The 26,627-nt window shown below is 49.2% G+C and overlaps 1 protein-coding gene across 2 annotated transcripts; it reads left to right on the forward strand.

Annotated features, from left to right (window-relative positions):
* MSRB2 (methionine sulfoxide reductase B2) lies at positions 1-23,537 on the forward strand. Of its 2 annotated transcripts, XM_075552484.1 has the most exons (5): positions 1-140; positions 6,827-6,927; positions 10,807-10,883; positions 21,544-21,691; positions 22,811-23,537. In XM_075552484.1, exons 1-5 carry the CDS (start codon positions 23-25, stop codon positions 22,913-22,915), a joined length of 549 nt encoding a protein of 182 aa, XP_075408599.1. In that variant the 5' UTR covers positions 1-22; the 3' UTR covers positions 22,916-23,537. The 2 variants fall into 2 exon arrangements, with proteins under 2 accessions (XP_075408599.1, XP_075408601.1); XM_075552486.1 differs by lacking the exons at positions 21,544-21,691; positions 22,811-23,537 and adding an exon at positions 16,667-17,897.
* The last annotated feature ends 3,090 nt before the right edge of the window (positions 23,538-26,627 follow it).

The following is a 26,627-nucleotide window of genomic DNA, read 5'->3' on the forward strand; positions in this document are numbered from 1 at the left end:
CAGGCCGGCTCGGGGCAGCGTCATGGCGCGCCTTCTCCCGGTGCTCTGGCGGCTGCGCTGCGGGGAGGGGTCGCTGCGGGCCCTGCGGGGCCGTGCGGCCGGCGTCGGCCACGGCGCCAGGTGCGGACACGGGGACGCAGGTAGGACGCGGCGCTCACCCTCCGCGGCCCCGCCTCTCCTGCTTTCGGATTCACGTCGTTTGCTGTGACTTTTAAGGAGCCCTGGTGACCCCGTGGTTCAGGGCCCCGGGGACTAACTGAAATGTTCGCTGCCGCCAGCCGCCCAGCAGCAGAAAGATGTGACAGTCTGCTTCCGTTTAGTGTCCCTCCGCGTGACCCTGTAGGGCACAGTAGGACTGCCCTCCCCACTGGGTTTCCAAGACTAAATCTTTGTGGGAGCAGATTTTCTCTGTTGGAGCCCTGGTGAGCTTGAACCCCGAGCTTTCTCTTAGCAGCTGAGCGCTTAACCACTGTGCCACCAGCACGCCTTCCGCAAAAATTAGTCTTGGGAACAAGATTGTGGGGTGGGGAGACAGTCTTGCTGCACCCTCCCCAAAGGCTCACTGTGGGTTGGACTCGCGTTCATGGGCTTGCTGTTAATTTTTGTGTGCTGGCCCTGCGGTTCTCCTGAAATTTCTACGGGCCCTGGACCCTCTGGGGAGGGTCACTAATCCCTCTGAGAATCTGCTGGAAAGCACAGATCCTTTCCCCACACATACGCACAAATTAATCCTTCGAATACTCCCGGACTCCAGGTACACGTCGGCACCGCACCCATGTCAGTTTACCAAGAGTGTAATTTTGGTGGAAGCCACCTGCCACAATCTTCTCCGGCAGGGCCGCTGTCGGGTTCGAACCCAGCCTTCCGGCTAACAACCCTGCTCTCCTAGGAGCTCTGCGTTAGTCCTTCATTAACATACGAGAAACAGCTCATTCATTCCAGAGTTTGGATTCCTGTCGGTTAGTGTCCTGATTGGTTGGTACTCCCCATCCCCACCCTTTAAACTGGTAATCATTATTTATTAAAAAGTTTAGTGGCTCTGAGACATACCAGGGGGAAGTAAGAGAGCAGGGGGGAGGGTGGGAGAGAGAGAGAGAGAGAGAGAGAGAGAGAGAGAGAGAGAGAGAGAGAGTAGGTAGATAGAGAGAGAGAGAGAGAGAGAGATTGAGATTGACTGACTCTCTTTTCTGGCTGATTGGGGCAAATGATTTCCATAGTAAGAAGAGACTCTAAAAAGAGAGAGTGAGGCCTTCATCAGCTGACATGGTATTTTAGATATTATTTTAGGCTGACTTCCTGAGTCCAGCAGGCCCGCCTCTGAGTCCACTTCTGTATATGCCCATTGAAGACTTGTAGAGAGCTACCCCACTACTCAGGTGCCCAGTCTTTGGGGACTCTTTCCATCTCTTGCAGTGTTTTTGGTTGGTTGGTTGGTTGGTTTTGTTTTTAAAAGTCTTGTTAAGTAAGTAAGTAAAAGACGAGGCTTTCTATTCCTGTAGAGGATTACAGTCTCAGAACCCACGTGAACAGTTCTACTGAGTCCTGGAGGGTTAGACTGAGTTGGATTGGACTCAGCGGCAGTGAGGTGAGTGAGTATGTGGCACCTCAGTGGCATAGTGCTTATGAGTTGGGCTGCCGCCCACAAAGGCAGCATTTTGAAACCATCAATCACTCCACGGGAGAAACATGAGGCTCCTTTGCTGATAAAAAGAGCTACAGTCTCGGAAACCCACAGGGGCTTAATCTAATATTGTACGTATATATGGATAAAGAGATAGAATCGGTAGTGTAGCAACAAAAAGCCAGACAACCCAATCAAAAACGAGACAAAAGACTTCCACAGGTGTTTCACAGAAGGGATTCTTTACGTGGTGGAAGGGTGCTCCATGTTGCTGCTAGCCTTCAGAAAGATGCAAATCAAAACCACGACCCCTCCCCACTAGATGGCTAAGATAAGGGGAATACGTACAAAAACTGCCGAGAACGTCAGAGCAATTCAGTAGGCGGCTTCTTCAACAACAGGGAGGTTTGGTCAGACAGCAATACATAACCTGGCACCCAGCCAACCTGTCTCATCACTCCCCTCTCTCCAAATCTACTCCAAGGAACTAAGTGAAAGAGGAAAACAAGAGATGTGTGCAGGGATGCTTTCTACAGCATTACTCTTAAGAAGGGGAAACTAGCCGTAACCCACATGTCCACCACTTAGGGGACGCTAAAGTACCTCATGGCAGCCCAACCCAGCAAAACTGTTCCAGACAACTAGAACCAACTCACTGCCATTGGGTTGATCCCAACGCAGAGACCTTCAAGGGCAGAGTAGACTGACCCCTGTGGGTCTCTGAGACTAAAGATATCTTTTATTTTAAATCACTTAATTGGGGGCTCTTACAGCTCTTATCACACTCCATCTACGCATCCATGTGTCAAGGACATTTGTACATATGTTGACATCATCATTTTCAAAACATTTTCTTTCTACTTGAGCCCTTGGTATTAGCTCATTTCACCCTCCCCCATCCTTCGTCCCTCATGAACTCTTGGTAATTTATAAATTATTATTTTAATTATTATGTCTTACACCAACTGCTGTCTCCCTTAACCCACTTTTCTGTTGTCCACCCCCCTGGGAGGGGGTTGTATGTAGATCATTGTGATCGGGTCCCCCTTTCTCCCCCCACCATCCCCTTACCCTCTTGGTATCACTACTCTCATTGTTGGGCCTGAGCGGTTTATCTGTCCTGGATTCGCTGTGTTTGGAGCTCTTATCAGTACCAGTGTACATGCTCTGATCTAGCTGGATTTGTAAGATAGAATTTGGGTCATGATGGTGTGCAGGGGGTGGGGTGGGGGGGAGCATTGAAGAACTAGAGGAAAGTTGTGTGTTTCATTGGTGCTATACTGCACCCTGACTGGCTCGTCTCCCCCTGTGACCCTTGTGTAAGGGGTTGTCTAATTGTCTACAGATGGGCTTTGGGTCTTCACTCCACACTCCCCCTCATTCCTATTAATATGATGTTTTTGCTCTCGGCCTCTGATGCCTGATACCTTATCCCTTCGACACCTCATGATCACACAGGCTGGTGCGCTTCTTCCATGTGGGCTTTGCTGCTTCTCAGCTAGATGGCTGCTTGTTTATCTTCAAGCCTTTAAGACCCCCAGATGCTATATCTTTTGAAGCGGGGCACCATCAGCTTTCTTCATCACATTTGCTTAGGCACCCATTTTGAGACTGTAAACCTTTACAGGAATAAACAACGTCCTCTTTCTCCAGTGGAGTGACTAGTGACTTTGAACTGTTGGCCTTGTGTTTAGCAGGCTTGTGTGTAGCCCACTGCACCACCTGGGCTCCTCAGCAAGCTCTTCGGACCCAAACCAAACTCCAGGCTGTTGCTGAGTTGATGCTGACTCATAGTAACCCTACAGGGCAAGGCAGAACGGGCCCAGTGAGTTTCCAAGACTATGACTCTTCACAAGGGAAAGCCTCATCTTCTCCCTTGGAGCGGCTGGTAGTTTCAAACTGCTGACCTTGCAGTTGGCAGTTCAGCTGATAACCACATTTATGCCACAGGGCCCCTTGCTGCCAGGCCTTCATCCCAAAGGCTGAGCGTGTTCTGTGGCTAAGGGTTTGATGGCGAACAGACTCAGATCTGCGTCTTGGTCCTTACTAGAGGTGCAGCTTTCAGCTTGTTTCTTAAAGTTGACAAGCTCAACCTCCGGAGGATGGGATGATGATAGGACATATTCAGGAGGGTTGCCTTATAGAATAAATGGGAAACAACGACAACATAAACATTGTGGTGGTTACATGATCTGGTGTCAGCTTGCAAAGGGGTGGAATCTAGCCTGTCAATCAGGTTGCAGCTTGATAACCTCATTTGGAGCCACCATGAAGATAAATAGCTCCTTGGAGGTGGGACACACATACTCTTTGTAAGACATTCCTGTTGAGAAGACACATGGAGCTACCCTGATGGAATCAGAGCTCTGGAGCTGGAGAAGCCACGTGGAGACCCCTGCCAGTGCTGAGATGAGTTGCTTCTACCACCAGTGGATCCACAAGACTTTCCACCCACTGGCCTGTGAGCTTCCTGCATTTGGCGTCATTGCATGTGTTGTATGAGTCTGAAGAGGACTTCACAAACTGGTACTGGACATATGGGCTAATATTGGACCTATGGACTTGATCTGGACTGGGCTGGGAGGTTTTCTTTATATACAATTGCTCTTTGATATACAGTTCTTTCTTACACACATATGAATGTCCATGAATTTGTTTCTCTAGTCAACCCGGGCTAACACACTGTGTTGGACAGGGTTCTCTAGAGAGACAAACCAGATTGCTAGTAATTATATATAAATATATTTATAAAGATAGATATATAATACAAGAAATGAACCATTAAATTATATACAGATAGATAATACAAGAAATTAACAGTTAAATTATAAAGCAGTGAGACACTGGCAGTCCTTTAAGGCTTGAGAGCCACCCGTTGCCAGTCCCCTTCTGTAGAGAGAGCTGGGCTATATATACCCAGGCAGCAAACAGCAAGGCAGGTCCCCAACTGTCACCATCTGTCGGTCCCCAGCTCCAGAGACGAACATTCCAATCGTGTGGGATTAAAGGGACCTCAACTTACAGCGACACAGTCCACAGGCTAGGCATCCCACAGGTAGTGTACCCCCTTTAAATTGAGGCACAGAACAAGCAAGGTGAGGCTCACCGAGCCATTTATCCCTCCGCCCTTCAATTAATCCTACTTGTGTTTATCGGCCAGGCTGGCACAATAAACTATTGTACACACACATGCGCAGACACAAACATGTATGCACATACATAGGCACACACTCATCAGTGTACATAAATATACATATGCATATGCACAAACACCCATTCACCGTCACACAAACCCATGCAAACACGTGCACACACACAAACACATGCAAACACACATTGATACTTTCCAAGGTATGTTCAAATCTTCATGACTTTCTAAAGCATCACCTTATAAAAATCCTATAGTGTTTTTCAGTTTATCCCTCTACTTTATCAAGGCATTGATCTTGCCTGTTTCTTCGCTGGTGTACTTGCAGGACCTAAAATAGTGGTAGGAATAAAGAAAGGAATGTCTCAAGGACAGACTGAGGGGAGTGAGGAAGCACAGATGACGGCCTTTACAGAGTTCTGGTTGTGGTCCAGCAAAGAAACTGAGGGTGGGCCCTGTGGGGAGGGTGGGACAAGGTAGGACACTGAGGCTTGAGTTATTTTCATCAGTTACAAGAGACCCAGCATGTGCAGACGCGGGTGGCCAGGGGCTGGCGAGTGGCCGGGTTGATAGTCCAGTGAAAAGGGGAATAACCCATGGGCCGGGGGCCTTGGGGAGACAAAAGCAGACAGGGTTCAGAAGAGAGAAGACTAGAAAACACATGGATGGGAGGAGAGGGCACTAGTTCTACTGCAACACAAACTCTAAACTCACTGCCACGGACGCGATTCTGACTCATAGTGACATTGGAGGGCAGGGTAGGGCTGCCCCTGTGGGCTTCTGAGATAGTTAAGGTGTATTGCCCTAACCTGGCCAATAAACACATGTCGGACTAATTGAAGGGTAGAGAGATAAATGGCTTGGTAAGCCTCGCCTTTCTAGCTCTCAGGTCTCTTGCTTTCTGATAGTTGGACTAGGGTGCAGCTGCCTTAGCCAGTTCCCTGCTTCAGCTGGCAAGGCTCACTTCCTGCAAGGCATCCCTGAGAGAAACCACATGAGCCTACCTCGATGCAGCCCTGGGTGCTGGAGCAGCCGTGTGGAGACCTCTGCCAGCACTGAGATGCTTACACATTCACTGACTCGGCTTTCCTCCTGCAGTTGGCGTCAGTGTGTGTGTTTTGTGAGATGGAGGACGATTTTGTACATCGGTGTCGGACATATGGGCTAATGTCAGACTTATGGGGCTTGGATTGGACTGGATTGGGATGCTTTCTGAATGTGCACTTACCCTTTATATAAAACTATCTCTTACACATATGAGTTTCTGTGTATTTTGGGCTAGGCTGCACCCAACAGCAATATGGTGGACATTGGGCTTCTGACACCCCTTTGGCTGAAGAGGAAGAATCGTGTCCAGTTACTTTCGTTTACGCTGGAAACCAAAGGACAAAAGTCATCAGGAAGCCGCATCAGAATAGGTGGTGGGAGGTCTGGATTCCTTTTCAGCCGAAAGCATATTCACTGCTGCTGTTTTCCCCACACAAGAGGGTTTTCAATGAGGAGCTGAGACCAAGGGCTCAAGTAGAAAGGAAATGTTTTGAGAATGATGATGGCAACAGACGTACCATTCTGCTGGACGTGATGGATGGATTGTGATAACAGCTATATGAGCCTTGAATAAAATGATTTTTTTAACAAAGCAAAAATGGTGCTATGTTTGTCCACCAGCACAAATAGCTTATTTTCTCAAGTCACTTAACTCCACCTGATCGGACCCGCTCCTTTGAAACCAGCCTCAGAAGAGAGACTCCATTTCTGCCCCGGGAAGCCAAGGAGAAAGTGTTCTGCGTGATCTCATCGTCCTCCCGCCTCTTTCACTCCAGCCCCCCAGGGTGGGCAGGCAGCGACTCTCTACTTATTAGCCATTTCTTATTACACTAATGAGTCCGTGAAGGCATTTTGCACCTGAGCCTTGTGGTCCCTTGTGACGATGTGGGAGAGAGTAGACAAGGGGCTGGTCCCACTCTGCCCGGTGCCTCTGAACGCCAGGAGAAAGGCCCACAGAGCAAAGTTCACTGTGTCTTTTGGAATTAATTTCTTTCCATTAATCCATACAGGGTCCCTGGCAGAGCGCGAGCCTTCCCTTGCCAAATGTGAGTGGCGGAAGAAACTGACCCCCGAGCAGTTCCACGTCACCAGAGAAAAAGGAACGGAACCGGTAAGCTGAGCTGCTCACAGGCTTCCGATGAGGGGGACCTGGGACGAGGTCATCGGCAGCCTCTCTGACTGTCCACGTCTAGCTGCCGGGCATCAACATCCTTCCAGAATCTCCCCTGGACACATGGCTCCTCACCCCTCATCACCTTGTCCTGGCTGGATTGCCTCCTAAGAACCCCTGATCCCCTGCCCCATATCTCCCCTGCGCCCGCCGCCACGCTGTCAGATTGCCCTCACCTCCAACTGGCCTGGAGACAGTAACTTCCTCACGGTTGTCCCCTGCTCTCCTTGCTCCTCACCAAGCACCGAAGAGGTTGGTTTGAAAACACAAGTTGCACCACACCGCTCCCCTTCTGAAAACCTCTGAGTGATTCAACCCTTTCAGAGATGGTGACCAAACGTGTGAAAGTGGCGTGTGAGGCCCTCCGGGGTCTGCTCCCTTCCCTACCCGCCAACCTCAATCCGGCAGGTTTCCCCCCTGCTCTCAGCACTGCTGCTGCGGAGTCCTCTCTCCCCTCTCAGAGGCTCTAGACTCCCCTCCTCCTGCAGGACCCGCCTTCTCCTCCCCCACCTGCCCTCCTTAGACTGACGCCATAGCAACATTGTCATTCACTTGAACCCAGATCCTGCTGCCTCAGGGACATCTTGTCCCAATCCCATGCAGGTCTGCGTGTATCATTCACCTCCCTTCCTAGCAGATTCCCCGTGCTGTGACTGTTACTCGTGGGTGCCGTCCAGCTCCTCGCCACCCCATGTGTTACCGAGAGGAAGACTGCTTGTCCCTGCCTCGCCCCGACAATTGTGATGTGGGAGCCCATTGGGGCAGCCAGTGGGTCAATCCACTTTGTTGCGGGGGGCGTGGGGCAGGGGGAGCTTCCTCTTTGTTACTGACTCTTTATGTTAGTCTGGGTAGTCTAGAGAAACAAATTCATAGATAGTCATAAGTGTGTAAGACAGAGCTTTATAGACAAGAGCAGTTGAATATTGAGAAAACATCCCTGCCCCGTCCAGGTCAAGTCCGTAAGTCCGATATTAGCCCATATGTCTGATACCAATCTATAAAGTCCTCTTCAGACTCATGTAACACATGCAATGACGCTGAATGCAGGAAGATCACATGTGAGTGAGAGGCCAGCCCCCCACAACTAATTGTGCAGTGGTGTCTGCTTGCTCTGGATGGCTGATGACCTTTAGGGAGAATAACCCCTGACCTACTTCTGTTGACCTCCAAGTGTTTAGTCATTCACCATGTGTAGCAAGCAGCTAGGTTGGAGAAATCTTTCTGTTTCCCACAGTCACAGGCCAGTGGGTAGGAAGTCTTGTGGATCCAGTGGTAGTAGAAGCATCTCAGCACTGGCAGGTGTCTCCTCATGACTTTTCCAGCTCCAGAGGTCTGGCTCCATCAGCCTCTCTTGTGTCTTCTCCACAGGGATGGCTCCCAGGGAATGAGCATGTGTCCCACTTAAAAAATCAGCATTAACCGCAGCCTGGACAATGTCGAAATTTAGCATCTTAAAAGGCCAAAAAAGACCCAACAACAACCAAAAAATACAGAACCCCAATCACAGACACTGCCTGGTGCCGAAAGCCATCGTGCAAGCACCCTGAGTCGTGATCTCTGCGTCATGGTTGCTCTCACCCTGACATAGAACCGCCCCTCGGAGTGCAATTACAGCTCTTCTGCTCACCAGGTGGCTAGAGGCTCGAGTCCAGCTACAGCATCTTGGCTCTCGAGAAAAGCCAGTCTTTGCAAACACTGTGAAGCACAGCCTTACACCGGCACCCCGGGGGCAGGGGGGAGGGCACCAGGGGGAGGGCACCATGCGTCAGGATCGACTCGAGGGCAAATGTGTTCGTTTGTCTACCTTTGAAAGATAACCACCTGCTCACTTAATCCCTTACCAACTCAGTGCCGCGTTCTTTGCACAAAGCAACCTTGGTTTTATTTTTCACGTTTTCCAAAGCCATGACCTGAGCACCTCACCCAGTAGGTAGCAGGTTTCAAAGTAGGTGCGAGAATGAATGCTTGCAGCCGATGTTGAGTTTTTCCCCGGAGAAGTAGCAAGTCGTGTCTAGAATTGGGAACCGTCAGGTCAGGAGGTGTTTCGTGGATAATGTTCCATCTGAATGCTGCTCTTCCATGTGCGGTGATCCCGGCTCCCTGTCATTTCCTCTGCCCGCCTGTCTCTCTGGACCGAGCCCGGTAACGTCGTGCGTTGGGCTGCGTGCAATCAGCCGGGTCGGCGGTGGAAACCACCAGCATCCCCTCAGGAGAAAGACTGGGCTCTCTCCTCCTCCCGGGAACAGTTACAGCCTCGGAAGCCCATGGGGACCGCTGTGGGCCTGCATAGACTCTGTGTGTGTTTGTTCCAATGGCAGACGATGTTTTGAGAACCATCAGACGGCCCAGATCCAGTGAATGGACTGATCTAAATTGTCATGACAGAACGTCCGCTTCACCATCATTGTCCTTGGGCACCACCCCGTGCTTCCAAACCACAGCGTCCCTGTGCACAACAGAATGACGTACTGTCTGGTCCTGGTGGTGTGTAGCGCTTCCCAACTGGGCTGCTGACTGCAAGGCCGGCAGTTTAAAACCACCAGCCGCTCTCGGGAGAAAGACAGGGCTTTCTACTCCCGGAGCGAGTTACAGTCTCCGAAACTCACCCCCAGGGGCAGTTCTATCTTGTCCCATAGGGTTGCTGTGAGCTTGCTCCTACGCCATCCTCACAAGGGTTATGTTTGAGCCAATTGCTGCAACCGCTGTGTCAATCCCACCGCCCAAGGGTCTTCCTCGTTTTCCCTGCCCCTCGGCTTTCCCAAGCATGATGTCCTTCTCCAGGTCTCCATTAGAGGGGCCAATTTATGTCAGTGTCTGGAGCAGGCACTGGGGTGGGGGGGGGGGGGTGGGAGACGGTTTTAAGGGACCGTGTGAATGGGTGCAGCTAAGTTCAAGGTTCTTAAAGGAGGAAAATCTAAAGGTGCCCAAAACGCCGGCTCACTAGGGTCATTGGAAATGGCCTAAGAACGTGCAGCGAATACTTGGGAGGGGGGTGGGGGTGCATATCTGCGCTGTGAATTGTTTGAAGTGGAAAGGAGAGGGCAGAAGATGCCAGCATCTCTCCTAAGCCAACCTGACAGTGTGGTGAGCCATCCTGGGCTGTGGCTTCTTCCATAACCTGCACAGGGCTCCTTTGTTTGGCCACATTTCTGCTTTCACTTTAACCGAAGAGATGGTGGTAGGAATTGTGCAAGAGTGGGGTCTTTTTTTTTTTTTTTTTTAACAAGGCAATCTAGTTCCCAACCTAACCCTATAAAAGAAATACTGCCTCGCTCACGTTCCCAAGTCTCCTTTGGTTCCTCTTGGGATACCTTCAGGAACCTGCCAAGTCTTTCAGCCACGGTTAATATGGTAATTTCATTAGGAAGTAGAGGGAATTTCATTAGGCGCCGGGAGGATCGAGCATATTGCTGAACGTGTCTTAAGTGTCTGGTGTTATGAACACCGCACGAGGCATATGAAAGCCACAGCCCCACCCCGGCTGACCTGTGCGGTTTACGTGTTTATAGTCAGCTCTTGGAGTTTCCAACAGCAGGCAGGGTCCCCGTCGCCATGGAGTGAGTGCGAGACCTCACACACTCACAGAGGACGAGCCTGCTCTCTTCCTGTCTCGCGCACACCCCGTGCTTGGGCCATGGGAACATGCAGCCTTAGTCATGCGTCATGGGGGTATTGCACCCCACTCCCTGGAGAAACGTGTGCTTTGTCAGATTAGGATGGTGCTGCCTGGACCGGCGGTGGGGGTGGGGACTTAGCCGGGGATCCTCCCCCACTGCTGTCAGGAGAATCTTGAATGTGGTGTGTCCCGTTGACTTTCAGCCGTTCAGTGGGATCTACCTGAACAACAAGGAGCCGGGGATGTATCACTGTGTGTGCTGTGACAGCCTGCTCTTCAGGTAAGCACTGCGGGGAAGGCAGAGGCGGGCCAGGGCGAGGAAACCTCTACATGTCCACTGCGCCCGCCTGTCCTAGCGAGGCCAGGGAAATAGACTCCCGTGCTGTCGCTGTTCCCCTAAGACATGGCCCTGCCTTGATTTTTTCTGCCGTGGAAGCTGTTAACAAGGATTCCTGACCTGCATGCTTCCCGGAGAGAGAACACGCCCCAGAAAAAACATAGCGGGCCCCTTAAGACAAAGCTATTTGAATTTCTTAGAGGGTAAGTATTTAAAGACATTGAAGCCTTAATTGTATTTGCTTGGCCATGTGATTAAAACTGTATCCTCTCCCAGGGAAAATGGGTTTATAACTTAATTTAGGAAATGTAGGTTTTTATGAGCCCCCCCCCCCCCCCCAGTACTTCACAGTAGTGAATGCCATGCCCCCATCTATAGAGCGGGAAGTAAATTTAATTGTCTCTTGATTTCAAAGCCTCTTTTAAGTCAATCAGGATCTGAAATCTCTCAACAAAGGCTCTTTGTTGTTGTTGTTGTTTAGACATGCAGGAAACAGTCTAAAAAAAAGCAGATTTGATGAAGGGGAAAAAAAGGGAAACATCTTGGCAGTCCTGTTTTTCAGAACTTCAAAGATGTTTTCCTTTCTCGTGCATCTCCCCTAAATTGGTTTAGAATAAAATATAAATCAAGCCAGCGCCAGGACGCTCTCTCCCATTAGGCGGGACTGCATCACAGACATCCGTCCCCTGGGCTTCGAGCCGATAGGGCTTCCCAGGCTGCTTGGAGTGGGAAAGCCAGAGCCCAGCCTTCGAGGCCCAGAGACCACTAGGATGGATCTTCCCGTGTGGGCCCTGAGGGCAGGCCTCTGCCACCTCCCCCCCTGTGTGGAGATATCCGAGTCAGCGGTGACTTGGGTGGCATCTCATGTTCTAGGTCACAGTGGTTCTTAACCTGTGGGTCGCGACCCCTTTGGGGGTTGACCGACCCTTTCACAGGGGTCGCCTAAGACCATCGGAAAACACACTAATATTTCACAGTAATCTAATTACATATTGTTTGGTGATTAATCACTAGGCTTTGATTATGTTTAATTATCTTCCATTTGTAACAATGAAAATACACCCTGCATATCAGCTATTTACATGACGATTCATCACAGTAGCAAAATCACAGTGACGAAGTAGCAATGAAAAAAATTGCATGGTGGGGGGTCAGCACCACCTGAGGAACGGTATGAGAGGGTCGTGGCCTGAGGAAGGCTGAGAAGCACTGTGCCAGGAGACGTAGGGGTCACTGTTGTGCAGCACAGATTACAGTTGTTCTTTGGGGGGCACTTTGAGATCTGCCATCGCCCAAAAAAGCCCACGTTGCACAAGCAGACAAGTCCCTGCCTTCTTACTCCATGCGGGTCTCCACCGTAGCAGTCGCTGCCTTTGGAGCGAGGAGACAAACGATGAGATGCCACCCTCGAAGAGGCTGGTGGAGATTTTCAGTCCTTACTGTTTTATTCACGTATTTCTTTTTTCCCTTTTTAAAACTCCATTGGAGTTTTCCGTTTGTGCAACTCCAAAGAGAAGGTCTTTTTTTCTCCTCCTTCCCCACCTCCCCACCTTGGCCCAGGCTCATTCACAGAATTGCAGATCATCAGAGGCTGAAGGGACCCAAGCGAGCACAAAGGTCTGCCCTCCAGCCCCGTCCTGAGCTGAGGCAGCGATTACTGAGCGTTGGGAATATGCCTCTTGGCCAGCGAGATGCCTGGTCTTGATTTCATTTGAGCTCACGTCCTCTGAAAGGGCTGCATGTGGCTACTGTATTTTTTCCAGTCTTAGTCCCCTGGGTGCGTAGAGGTTACTTACGGTGGTTGGCTGCTAACCACAAGGTTGGTAGTTCAAAGCCACCAGCGGCACCTCTGGAGGAAGACAGGGTTTTGTACTCCCGTTAAGTGTTCCAGTCTCGGAAACTCACAGGGGCAGTTCTGCCCTGACCGAGAGGGTCAGCATCGACCTGGTGGCAGTGAGTTTGAGTCCCACTGGGAGAAGTAAGCCCACCCAGGCCGAGGCTCTGAGGTGGTGGAGGCACCAGGACAGACAGGTAAACCCACCGACTCTGCAGAGAGATGTTTATCAAATGAGCTCAAACTGCCAACTCTACCCATGTGGTTGGTTTGATGGCTTTTTACTGACAAGTTAAGACATTAGTTTTAGTTGACAAGCTGACACCTCATTTTCATACGGAACTTTTGAATTGGTTTCTCTCTCAGCTTCCGGCTGCAGGAGAGACTGGGGGGAAGTAGAAGAATTTATTCCTAAGCCTCCTTTATGTCCCTAGAACATGGCCTAAAGGCGTGTGGCAGAGGCCAGGGCTGCCTGGCTACACTAGCCAGCTCCATGGCTGTGGCTTGGTCGCCTTTCTTAACCTCTTTGTGCCTCGCTTTCCTCACCGTAACATCCGGGTCAGAATGGTGCCTAAGTGATGATGGTTGTTGTGAAAACGGTGTGAGCTGTGAGTCCCTGTTGCCCCAGCACCGAGCAGTGCTTGCCACGTGCCCGCCCGGCCCACAGCATCCTTCTCAGGGGCCTTCAAGACCATGTGGACTCAGAGCGGGGCCCATGGAACAGAGAACTCAGCCGGAGGGGTTTCTGAGCTGTAATCTTTATGAGAATACTGCCCCACTCCCCCACCCAGGCCTTTTTCCTGGGAGATGTTTGTGGGTTCGAACCACCAACTGTTGCTTTAGAAGCCAAGACCTTAAGCCTCGTGCCACCAGGGCTTCAAGTACTCAGCAGATGTTCACAAGCACGCACTCAGGTGCATTTGATCCTGAGGCATTCTTGAGAAGATGTCTCAAGAGAGTCTTTGAGGAAGAATATGTGCTTACCATCAACTAGCCTCCTGCCTGCATCCTTGCTGTGCTTGTCGCCTCCAGCCCCACCCTCGCGCCCGGCTGCAAGCTCAATAGGAGGGAGCAGAGGAAGGGAAAAAGCATTTGTAGAATGCTCGTGGGAAGTCAACAGGCAGTGAAATGGTCAACAAAACTAACGAATTAGAAAACTCGGGGACCCAGAGGCCTCTCCTGCTTGCTCTGTGGCCTTCAGGGTTGATTACTACCTCCGGAGCCCTCTCCTTCCCACAGCCCCCATCTCCCAGTAGCTCCTTGATGTGCTCCCCCCCTGCCCCCACTGTCTGGTAATGTGTCTCCCACTCATCCTTTAAGTCCCACCTTGTCCACAAAGCCTCGCTGACAGCGCGCACCCTGGATCTGTTCCCAGTTCCTGTTAATTTTCAGTCAACCTCTTCCATCCACTCCACTCTGACGCATATCCAACTTGTGTCAGATTTCCGAGACTGGAAATCTGTCCGGGAGCAGGGGGCTTCCTGGTTGTCCCTCAGAGCAGCTGGCGACTTTGAACTGCAGACCTTGCACTTATCACAGCGATTACCCGATGCCAAAGCCAGGCCTCCTTCAGTTGTCAGCAGTACCACGCCACGAAGGCGTCTTCTCTGCTCTCCTTTGGTCCATCCCTTCTGTTTGGCTGACGAGATGAAACGCAAGCTTCATGCCATCTTTGGCCATCTTAAACTTCATATACAACCTATTCTAAAGTCGGTATGGTAGTGATGGCACAATTCTCATCGATGTGATTGGACTATTGAACTATATGCTATATCAAGTATGTGCCAATAAAACTTAAAATTAAAAAAAAAAGATCACATCAGGAATCCAAAGTCTTCATGTACACCCCTCCTAGGTGGCGGTGGTGTTCCGAGTCACAGAGTCCGTTCCACCTCAGAAGAGCCCTGAGCCCAGCAGAACGAACACTGCCCGAGCCGGCTCCATCCTCACCGTCAGTCAGTCAGTCAGTCAGTCAGTCAGTCAGTCAGTCAGTCAGTCCTTTGGCCCCTTGATTATAAGAATTGGGTCACTCCATCTCACCAAGAATTGGCTGTGCTTCTCCCAGGACCAATTTGTTTGTCCTTCTGGCAGTTGGTGGGATTCTTCGCCAACCCCATAGTTCGCAGGCGTGGATTCTTTGGTGGTCTTTCTTATGCATTTCCAAGCAGTCGCTTGCCTATCAGGGAATTGCAGATACCATGGCATTGTCCTGGCGGTGACATCTTTGCCTTTCAACACTTTAAAACAGTGGTTCTCAACCTCCCTCGTGCCACGACCCTTTCATACAATTCCTCATGTAGTGGTGATTTTCATTGCTACTTCATCACTGTCATTCTGCTACTGTGATAAATCGGGCAACCCCTGTGATAAGGTCATTCGGCACCCCCCACCCCAAAGGGGTTGCGACCCACAGGTTGAGAACCGCTGCTTTAAAGAGATCTTTTGTAGCAGATTGGTCCAGTGCAATCCATGGATCCGTGGATCCAAGTCAAATGAAATCCTTGGCAACTTCGAGCTGTGCTTCGTGTGTCCCGATCTTGTCCATCCGTCCAGTTGTGAGGGTTTCCGTGTCTCTGTGCTGAGTTGTAATCTGTACCGAAGGCTTTGCCTCGTTAGGAAGTGCTTCAAGTCCTCTTCCTTTTCAGCCAGCAAGGTGTGCTGACTGCACACGGCAGGTTGTTTGTGAGTCTTCTTCGATCCCGATCCTGTGTTCGTCTTCAGCTCAACCAGACTGAAAAGGTGTGGTGGAAGGACACATCCCCGACCCACCACTTTCCGGGTCGTGGCCCCTTGCACTGCTCGAATGGCTGCCTCTTGGTCTGTAGACAACTAAGTGTTCGGGAGATCCCATTCTTCCTATTGTTACCTATGATTTCTCATGATCCCCACACTCGAATGCCTTTGTGCAGTCAAGAGAACACAGAGGGGCATCTTTCTGGTGCTCTCTGCTTTCAGCACCATCCATCAACAACTGTATGTAGTCCGTGTTCCGGGTCCTCTTCCGAATCCGACGGGCTTTCGGGCAGTGCCCTGTCGTTCAACTGCTACAAGTCTTGTAAAAGTATCTTCAGCAAACTTGACTTGCATACGAAATCAGTGACACCGTTTGTTGGTTTCCGCATTCTACTGGCATCTCTTTCTTTGGAATGGACCAGAATATGGATCTCATTCAGTCAATCGGCCGTGGTAGCTGCCTTCCCCACTTCCTTCGACAAATGAGCACATTCCATGTGTTTGTTCACCAGCTATCCCATCAACTTCCACCATGTGTTTTTCCATGTATAGAGGTGCTTCCATACGTAATCTTTAATTGGTTGGTGGATCCTATCTGCCCTGTAGACCTGGACGACGACAGCTTGGAATATTAAATGGGTGAAGGCTTTACATCGTAATAGAGATGTAAGGAAAGTGGATACAACCACTTAGTTCACTTGCTTCGTCTATGCCAGGCACTGTGCTCAGTCCTTTACAGTTCATCCCCACGCGCCCAGGGGAACCTGACGAATCCCCCTCCAGCAGGTCGAGAAACCGCAACTTAGGGTCTTTAAGTTACTCTCCCAGGGCCGCACGCCTCGTCATTGGCCCCACGGGGAGCTCAGTGCGTGGCCTCGGTGCCGTGGCACTTCTCAGAGAGGGAGTGTGTCAAGCACAGAGGAGCTCCTTCCCGGCCTGCACCCAGCACCGTGCCTAAGCTGTGCACACGCTTCATTTAATCAGGCCTCTGGTAACCCTGCCCCGTGGTGGGCTGGCTCTCCTTCCACACCAGGGGAACTGAGGTTTGGGGAAAGTCAATAACTTAACCGGTGTTCCACAGTCTGTAATGTGCCAATCAAGAGCACGAACCCCTGCCAGTCTCTCAGACTCCAAGGGCCACTCTCTCTTGTCCCTCCAGCCCAGGTTCCATAAGCCACCCTGGCAGCCCTGTCTCCTGGGCACCATCCCCATCTGGTGGCAGCTCCCGGAATTATAGACATCAATGCCTGCAAGGTGAGCAGCCTCCACAAAGGGACACGCTCTGGTTATTGAGAGGACGGCAGCTCCGACAGCCCGTGCCAACACATATCCTGCTTCCCATTGTGAGCCTGTGACCACTGGATGCTCCACACGAGAGAACGTTCAATGGAGGGCTTCCAGCTCGGGAGCACGCTCCCTGTTAACCTCCCCCTAGAGACCTCACACTGTTGTTAAACCTGGAATTGTGTGGCCCTGGCCCTCTCTTACTTCCTCGATCCCTCTCCACATGCACGCAAGCCAGTTCTGGAAGCGTCTATTAAAATCTGTTGTGGGGTAGGGAGGAAGATAAGGCCTTCTACACCCATAAAGAGTAACAGTCTCACAAACCCCCGGGGGCCACTCAGCCCAATCCTTTAGGGTCACTGTTTGTCTGCATCAGCCCCATGGCTGAGTTTGGGATTTGGGTGTGGGTGTGTGTTTTTTAAATTGCGGGATGTCATATTTCGTGGTCACCCATCTTCTTGCAATAGAAAGAAACAGAGAGTTGAGTATTAGTTTACTGGTGATCTGCCATCCGGCTTCCCTGCACGTCACAATGACCTGAGTAACGTTGTGTAAAAAGACCTTGTGTGTGCCCCTGCCTCACCTCCACGAGGTCAGGTCACTAGGTGTTGATGCTGTGGATCGAAGGCTCTGGGCTTTCCAGAAATCAAAGCAAAGCAACTACGTGTATAACCAAACCAAACAGCCCTTTATGAGTAAATGAGAAAGAGGCCAGAATGGTTTCAGTTTTCCAAGGGTAGACCTTATAATCTGCTAATCACTTAAATACATATGTAAGCATTCCTAATTGACCTTAATGGCAGGGTTCTCGGTCTTAAATTATATACCTTAGGCCTATTAGATTGCTTTGTAAAATCTCCAGATTTTGTTCATTGCATCAATAAAGGTTTATTGTTTCCCCTGAAGTGTTTCAGTGGCTTTTTATTAGTCTTAGTTTCATTCTTCTTTTGTTTTGTCATATATCATATCCATAATTTTCCATCGAAATTCCCTTAATGGTCAGTAATTCATAGGCACGCAGAGAGGGAAATGCCAAAGGTGATTAAAATATATTTGCTGTGTTTCTCCCGGGCCCAGAGTATTTGACTTGGATAAGTATTTCTTTTCTTTTAATTCATCGTTTTATTGGGAGCACTTACAGATGTTATAACATCCCATAATTCAAATAGATCGAGCATAATTGTACAATTGCTCCTATGATCGGTTTCAAAATATTTTCTTTCTTCTTGAGATCAGCTCTCCTTTATCCCCTCCCTCCCCAACCCTCCCCCCATGCCACCCCTGTTGTTATTATATATTAGCCTCATTATTCTATTGTGTGCATATTTAGCCGTACCTTACCCCATCCAATCTGTTGGAAAAGTATTTCTGAGCCCCTGGGAAAAGATTACAAAGAACCCAGCCTTGACATCTAGATTCTTCTGCTTGGACCCACCGTTTCATGGCTACTTGTTAGTATTAATAATATTAATATTAGAAACAAAAATAAAGCTCACTGCCACTGAGTCACTTCTGACTCTTAGAGACCCTATAGGACAGAGTAGAGCAGCCCTTGTGGGTTTCTAAGAGGGACACTCCTTACCGGTGTAGAAAACCTCGTTTAGTCTCCTGCAGAGCAGCTGGCGGTTTTGAGCTGCTAACCGCAAGCCCGTCATGTGACCACTATGCCTCCAGGGCCGGACCATGTGTCAGGCCGACCACAAAACACAGAGTACCAAAACTTACGTAAGCTAATCCTCTCGGCAATCCTATGAAGTAAGAGTGCCATTTCCGCTCTGTAGCTAGGGATATTTGTATTCTAAGATAACAGGATTTTAAAGATAAAACCATATGCCAACACCACGCGGATGTCACAAAGCCAGGATCCACACCTAAGTGTCAGCTATCCAAAAGGCTTCTCCTGCTACCACTGTGGTCCTCGAAAGTGTGATCTGAGGACCCCCCAGGGCCTCTCGGGGTTTTTTCTGTACCCAAAGTTCTCCCTTTTCCATCTGGAGCTCGAGTGAGGGCAGAGATTCTCCAGCGACTCCCCCAGACCAGCGTCTCAGCGGCTAGGCTTCGGAAACACACAGGAGGGGTCAGCGGTCTCTTATTAAGGCAGACATGGAAGGGGCTTGTGAAATGTAAAACAAACAGTGCCGTCTTCTCCCTAGATGCGTGCTTCCCTGTGGAAAGTGTCCTTCTTTGTCACAGAATGGGCTGTGTGTTCGCGTGACCTGGAAAAAATTATATTTGAAAACTTCTCTGCTGTATGAATCTTTTTCTTTTTAAAAAAAGATCTCAGTTCCAATTTCTCATTTGATGAATGGTGATCTGTGTGTGGCCCAGGCAAACAAAGCTCTTCGGGGTGCTCCATCATGTTGGTGTATAAAGGAGCTGGTGTCTTTTAGGACCTCTGTGATACAGATGCTGCGTTGTGTCTGCTGGGGTTCATGCTGTAGACGGAGGTCTCTTGTGTGTTCATAGTCAAGACGTTTGTGTTAGGTCGGGTGGACTAGAGAAACAAATCCAGAGACACTCACATTTGCATAAGAAAGAGCTTCCTATCAATTACATAGCAAGGAAGCATCGCAGCCCGGTCCAACTCAAGTCCATAAGTCTGATACTAGTCCGTAAGTCCCTCTTCAGACTCAAGTAGCCACATGCAGTGATGCAGAGTGCAGGGAGATCACAGGGCAGTGGGCGCAAAGTCTCGTGGACCCAAGGTTGGCGGAAACATGGCACAGTTCCAGCAGCTCTCAGGGTGACCAGCCAGCCAGAAGAGAAACGCACAGAGCGAGGGAGAGTCCTAGGGTCCTCCTTAGAAGAAGCCCTAGCCCCCACCCCACCCCACCCACGAAGATAGCAGACTTTAACCTAATTTTTTTTTTACAATTAAAAAAAATCATTTTATTAGGAGCTCGTACAATCTCTCACCACAATCCATACATACATCTATCGTGTCAAGCACATTTGTACATTTGTTGCCATCATCATTCTCAAAACATTTGCTTTCTACTTGAGCCCTTGGTAGCAGCTCCTCATTTTCCCCCTCCTTCTTACCCTTCCTTCCTCATGAACCTTTGATAATTCATAAATGATTATTATTTTGTCTTATCTTACACTATCCGACATCTCCCTTCACCCACCTCTCTGCTGCCCGTCCCCCATGGAGGAGGTTATATATAGATTCTTGTAATCTGTTCCCCCTTCTACCCCACCTTCCTTCCACTTTAATCTGATTGACAGGTTGGTTTGGATTCTATATATATATATCTTCAAGTTGACATGGAATTATATAATTATATAATTACCACCAGAATTCATTTGCCGCCGCCTTCTTTTCTTTCTCTCTCTGTCTCTCTCTCTCTGTCTCTCTCTCTCTCTTAAAAGAGCCCTGGTAGTATAGTGAATTGCTCACTGGGCTGCTGAGGTTTTCAGCTCTCATAGGAGTACAGTCTCAGAAACCCACGGTGGTGGTTCGTCCGTGTCCTGTATGGTCACTACCCTCTCCTCTACGCCCGGTATGAGTCAGAAACAACTAGACGGCAGGGGTTGCTTTTGTTTTTGAGCGCATTCTATTCTATTCATCCTTAAATAGGTAGAGCTACCTCCCTATCTCTGAAAATGAACCCCCTCTTTCCCTGGTGCTATTTTAAAAACAAAAAAAAAGCCCAAACTGATTGCTATCAGTCTATTCTGACTGCTAGGGAGCTGCCCAGTGGGGCAGAGCAGGCCTGCACCATAGCGTTTGCAAGGCCGTGATCTTCAGGGAAGCAGCCTGCCACAGAGAAGGGATGCTCTCTCCCCAGAGTGGCTTCTCAGTTCAAGCTGAAGACCTTTCACGATTGTGAAGCAACCAAGCGCTTCATAATCGTGGCACCAGGGCTCCGTCATGCAAGTCCCCTCAGCACCCACGTGTGGGAGCTGGTCCTTCACAGCCCTCAGAGAAGGGGCCTTTGCCCAGGAGACTGGCTTGTTGCCCTTTCCCTTCTCCGGCCAGCTGCTCTGGCCTTCCCCAGCCATCAGCCCCCGTCGGGTGGAGGGGCAGGCTTCACGAGCCACGGTGCCGGGATTCCTCCGCATAACCAGAGCTAGCGGCTGGGGGCACGTCCCTTGGACCAGGCATGGCGCAAAGCTTTAAGCTGAGCCCCACAGAGGAGTTATCTCCTCCTAGCCGCTCTGTCTCCATCCCCAGCTGAGGAGCCAAGCGTAGAGAAGCGAAGAGCTCAGCCTCTCTAACCACAGAGCTAAGACGGGGGGAGTCAGCCTCGCAATCCCCACGCCTAGTCGGACTCACATGTCGAAGAGAAAGCCTGGCATTCCTATAACCACACAAAAATGGCTGTTTTCATCGGCGCTTGGTTGGTTTGTTTTTTTCTGATAGGCCAACATCACGGTGACCTCCCGAGTGAGATCACTGTGATTTCAATTGGAGCCCCCCTCATTGTACACTTCGAGCACAGGGATGGGTGTGACCCACCTTGCCTAATATGCCCCCCAGTTCACTGAGCTCCCAGATCCTTGTCAGACATCAGCAAAGACGTCCTACCATCAAAGGAACAAGAAGCGCTGTCACTAACAAGACAGCGTCCCTCCTCCTGCAGGTGCCCTGGGAAAGTCCCCGTGGAACTGAGTGTGGGTGTAGCTAGGCTTGGGGCGCTAGCCGCCGGCCGAGGGACTCAGATCCCGGCCGGCCGGCCGGGAGGGAAATGCAGCGGGGCCTGCAGTGCTCTGTGTGTCTGCTGTCTGCCCTGGGACTGTCACCCGCAGTTCTGAGAAGAAGTACTGGTCTGGCACGGGGTGGCCTTCCTTCTCTGAGGCACACGGCACGGTTGGCTCGGATGAAAGCAACACGGGGATCCTGAGACGTCTGGACGCCTCGTTCGGAGCGGCTCGCACAGAGGTGGTCTGCAAGCAGGTGGGCATTTTCGTTTCCTTTGGTCTCCAACGAAGGCCACGGCAGGTCTCAAAGAGCTCGCGCATCCTTGGCACACGTAGCCTTATCTCGGGTGCAGTTGCCATGAGCACGCATGGAGGTTGTTGTCAGACTGACAATAGCCCCCCCTTTCTGCCACAGTTCTGAACGCGAAGAGAAATATAAGCTTCCTGAGCCCCTCTCTAAAGTAGCCTTCCCAGGTCTAGCCTTCCCTGAAGATGGGGCCCGAGTTGGGACCGGAAGGACAGACAGCAGAAAGGTCCAGTGTGGCTAGTAGGGACCCAACTTCATCCTCACTCAGCTCCGTCGCACTGACAGAGCCATCCCCGAGAAGTGCTCCTTGCTGCAAGCCTTCCTCTGTGAGAAACTGAGTTAAAACCAGCCAGCCAACGCATTCCGATATCCTTTCATGTTCCTATTTTCTGGCTCAACCAGTTGCTATAGAGCCAGCTCCAACTCACGGCATCCCTGTGTGTCTACCCCCCCCCCCCCGGGGTATAACTGCGCTCCCCGTAGACATCATGGCTGAATGTTTGCATAGACTCCCAAGCCTTTCTTCAGAGACGTCTCTGGGAAGACTCAATTCGCAAGCTTCCAGTTAGCAGCTGAGCGTGCGAACCAATCGATCCTACCACCCAAGGACTCCTTTCTGACGTGTGAGTTTTGCAAACACACCCGAGGCAAGCAGATAAAAGATACCACACTCTTGCCTTCAATTAAAAAATAGCAACCACCTAACTACAGCACCAGGAGCACTTCCTGCTCCCCTCAAGGACGACGTAATGCTTGATGTGTATGATATCAGTTAAGCATGACAGCAGCCCTATTGTGTTGATATAATTATGGTCCCCGTTTCACAGTTGAGTGGACCAAGACCTAAGTCAAAACACTTGTTCACATTCTCCCTGGTAAAGTCCAGCTACCTCACACAACTGTACTCTGCATTCTTTCGTCGATCGGATTCTGAAGTGATGGATCCTCTCCCCCTTACAGATGTTAAATCCTCGAGTGGGGGGGCCATGAGCACTTCCCGGGTGTCGCTTTATACAAAGGTCTTTGCTTCATCTGAGAAGCTGACTGAATCTCCTCTCCTCTCTTTAGTGCGAAGCTCATCTGGGCCATGTGTTTCCTGACGGACCCGGGCCTCACAGGCAGAGGTTTTGCATCAACAGTGTGGCTCTGAAGTTTAAACCAAGTAAACGCTGATTACCTCAAGAGGCCTATCCACTTGCCGTTGCTGCAGTTACATCGTCAGTATGTGCATAAGGATAATTTAATTATAGTTACACCGAAGCAAAGCTAAGCTCACTACTGGCACCAAGAGAGTCGCAGCTTCTCTTAATATTTTTTACCTTGTTGAATCAAGTCAACCCTGACTCCTGTTTGGGTGAGTGGTTTCAAAAAGCAGCAGAGGGGAAGTTGGTGACTTCTGTTGGCTTTGCCTGATACCACAGTACATGACTCCTGGGGGATGCAGAGGGCCAGTAGACTAGTGAGCCAGAAAGTTCCTACAAAATATGCTTGAAATTTCATTTAAAATCTTCATGGACATACATGCATGTGGGCTCAAGCAGAGAGATGTAGGAGAAGCGATATGGGATCGGGTCATCAGTGACCTTAGCTTTGACAGAGATGCCGAAGAGTGGGAGGTGTGCTTTGGGAGGCACATGTGACTGGTAGGATGCAGAACTTGGCAAACTGAGATTGCTTTGAACATTCCAGTTCCTTTCTCTCTACCCACATGTAAACCCCACTGAAAATTGGTTACATTACAGTGATATTCACCCATGTTCCTTCTGGATATAAACTTTGAAATGTTCAAATAAAGGGTTTGTCAGAATTTACATTTGATGTTTGTTTAATTATATGTATTTCCTTTTTTATATAAAAAGGCATTACATCAAAATGACCAAAAATGATTAAATCTCATGATAGTAGGCATTTGGTGATACCAAAACTAATAGCAACTCAGATGCTTTGCACATTAAGAGTTGTCTTAGGCTAGGTTCTCCAGAGACGCAAAACCAGTGTTTATAGGTATAGATATGTACAGAGGTTTATTTCAGGGAGATAGTTCACATATTTGTAGAAGCAGGCAAGTTCCAAGTCCATGGGTCAGATACCAGACTAGAGATTTCTCCTGACTTGAGTAGCTACAGGGGCGGATGAACCCAGGATTGACAGGTCAGATGGGAGACTTCTGGCTTCAAAGAAAAATAAATCAAAGGTCAGCAAGTTGGACTTCTGGCGGCAGAGGTTGATGGATCCAAAGTAGGCAGGTAAGATAGCAGGCTGTTGATGATTCTCAAGATTTACAGGTCAAGGGGACACACCACTGGCTCAGGTCCAAAGAACTGGAAGTCACTGGGCCACATTGCAGGATCCAGACTGAGCTCTCCCACAGCATCCACTTACACTAGAAGCTGGCGCACTCATCAGGCTACCTCCTCATTGAGGATTACTACATCTTAACTACCAAACCACCAAGAATCCTGGCCCCGTCAAGTTAATACAAAACCTTCACTCATAAGAGGTTTGAATAATTTGTTATGGAAGATGTTTCCGTCTCATTCTCTTTGAGACTTTATGGGCAGAAAGGAATCTTGTGTCAGTCTGGGTCGACTAGAAAAACACATTCACAGACACGCATGTGTATCAGAAAGAGCTTCATCTATAAGACCCAATTCCAAGGCTCTGGCTGCCATCAGCCTGTCTCCATGTGGCTTGTCAACAAGAAAGTCTCACAGGGACTGAGCATGTGTCCTGCCTCCAGTGAGCTATTTTTCTCCTTAGTGCCTCCAAATGAGGTCATCAAGCTGGGACCTGGTTGACAGGCTAGACTCCACTCCCCTACTCTAAATCCTCAAATGGACACCAGATTATGTAACTACCACAGACCACCCCTTGTCAATTTGACACTTCCACATAACTAGCCAAATATAATTTTGAAACAATAATAAAATCATATCTGTACCTAATAGGATAAAACTAAAATGCATACAATTCAAATATGTGCCACCTCGTTCAAACACAACATTCTTTCAGTGAACAAAATAAAAATATGCTATACCTATGTGAATACCTACATCTTAATCCAATAACCCTATGAATATATCCCCCCACCTATGAAAGTTTATAAACCAGCCACTTCATGCCTTTATCCCCCCAGTTTTGGGTATCCAGTTTCTATTCTCCCCACTTACATCAACCCAGTGCTCTGAGGAGCCCATATCCCTTGATATAAAGAATCTTAATTCCAGTTGGAACCTTGCAAAGTCTGCATCCATAAGCAAATTAAAATCAGGACAGGCCTTCCAAAAAGTCTGCAGCAATATGCATCAGTTGATAGTCTCAAAAATCTCTCCATCTGGTCGAATTCTGGTCAACTCAATGTGGGCTGCCTCACTTAGCCTCATCAGGGTGTCCATTGGTCACCTCCCCTTCACAAATTCTCAACAAGCCTAGCCCCCTTGGACTAGGTCATGAACTTCAGACCAACCTGCTCTCATCTTGTCCTTTAACTTTGTAAACCAGGTACATGGGTGTCAGTGGCCAGACTCAACCCATCTATCTATTGCTGCATTTCTCTCACTTCCACACAACAAATGGATCCAGGTGGTCACCTAGCAAGCTTTTCTGCCTGCTCCAGGCTTCCTTCAGTGTTCAGTTCTAGAGAGGAATTTTCTTCCGGGTTCCAGATTGTTTCCAGCTTCTGACAAAAAACACTAGCTCAAAATTCAAATATCCAGAGTTCCTCCTCCCCCCTTCAATCTGTCAACAACAGCCACTTAAGCAAGACTCTTTGAATACAGACTCCTGAGTATGCCAAAACACTGGATGGGGCTTATCTTTTCAGAGCCTTCTTTGCAGGCGTGTCCTAACCCATTTAAAGATTCAGATGTTAATGGATCAAGGCAAGTGGGCTTACATGCTCTCTATTCCCATACTTCCCAATAATCATTTCTATAAATCCTTATATCAACAATAATAAGCAGAGGAAATCAGTATATACAATGTAGAAGCAGATACTAAACTCAGTTCTTGAAATAGTGAAGTATAATCATTGTCTAGCTTATCTAAATCCTTATCTAAACTATTTACACAAAACATGGGATTAGGCCTCTGACAGCATCAAACCAGAGCCAGGCTTTCTGTCAGCCATGATGACCTTCTGTCAGCCATTTTCCCTAAGCATCATGGTTCAGAGAAATTCAAGGGGCGATTTCTACCCCTGAGCTCAAAATAGACATTAGCAACGTTCATTTTTACCATTTCAAAGATGACTAACCAAAGACGAAAACCAAACAAAATAATCAAAACTTTAACTTCCCATATTCTTTCCAGAAAAAAAATCCAGTAACCGCCTGGACTTATCTGACTTCTGGCTCACCAAAGAAGAAACACTGCCATGAGGGAGAGGTCAAACAAACAGCCACTCACCATCTTATACTTTGTTTTTCTAGTAACCCGTTCCCAAGGTACCATAATGTGTCAGTCCAGGTAGACTAGAGAAACAAATTCATAGACACTAATATGTGTATACGAAAGAGCTTTATATACAAGAGCAATTGAATATTGAGAAAACATCCCCGCCCAGTCCAAATCCAGTCCAATATTAGCCCATATGTCCAATACTAATCTATGAAGTCCTGTTCACTCATGAAACACATGTAATAATGACATCAAATGCAGGAAGATCACAGGCCAGTGGGTGGGAAGTCTTGTGGATCCAGTGGAGATGTAAGCATCTCAGCACTGGCAGGGGACTCCACGTGACTTCCCCAGCTCCAGGTTCTGGCTGCCATCAGCCTGTCTCCATGTGGTTTGTCAACAAGAATGCCTCCCAGAGACTGAGCAGGTGTCCCTCCTCCAGTGAGCTAGTTATCTCCTTAGCACCTCCAAATTAGGTCATCAAGCT

This window comes from Tenrec ecaudatus, chromosome 6, assembly GCF_050624435.1.
Source record: "Tenrec ecaudatus isolate mTenEca1 chromosome 6, mTenEca1.hap1, whole genome shotgun sequence".
Lineage (NCBI taxonomy): Eukaryota > Metazoa > Chordata > Mammalia > Afrosoricida > Tenrecidae > Tenrec > Tenrec ecaudatus.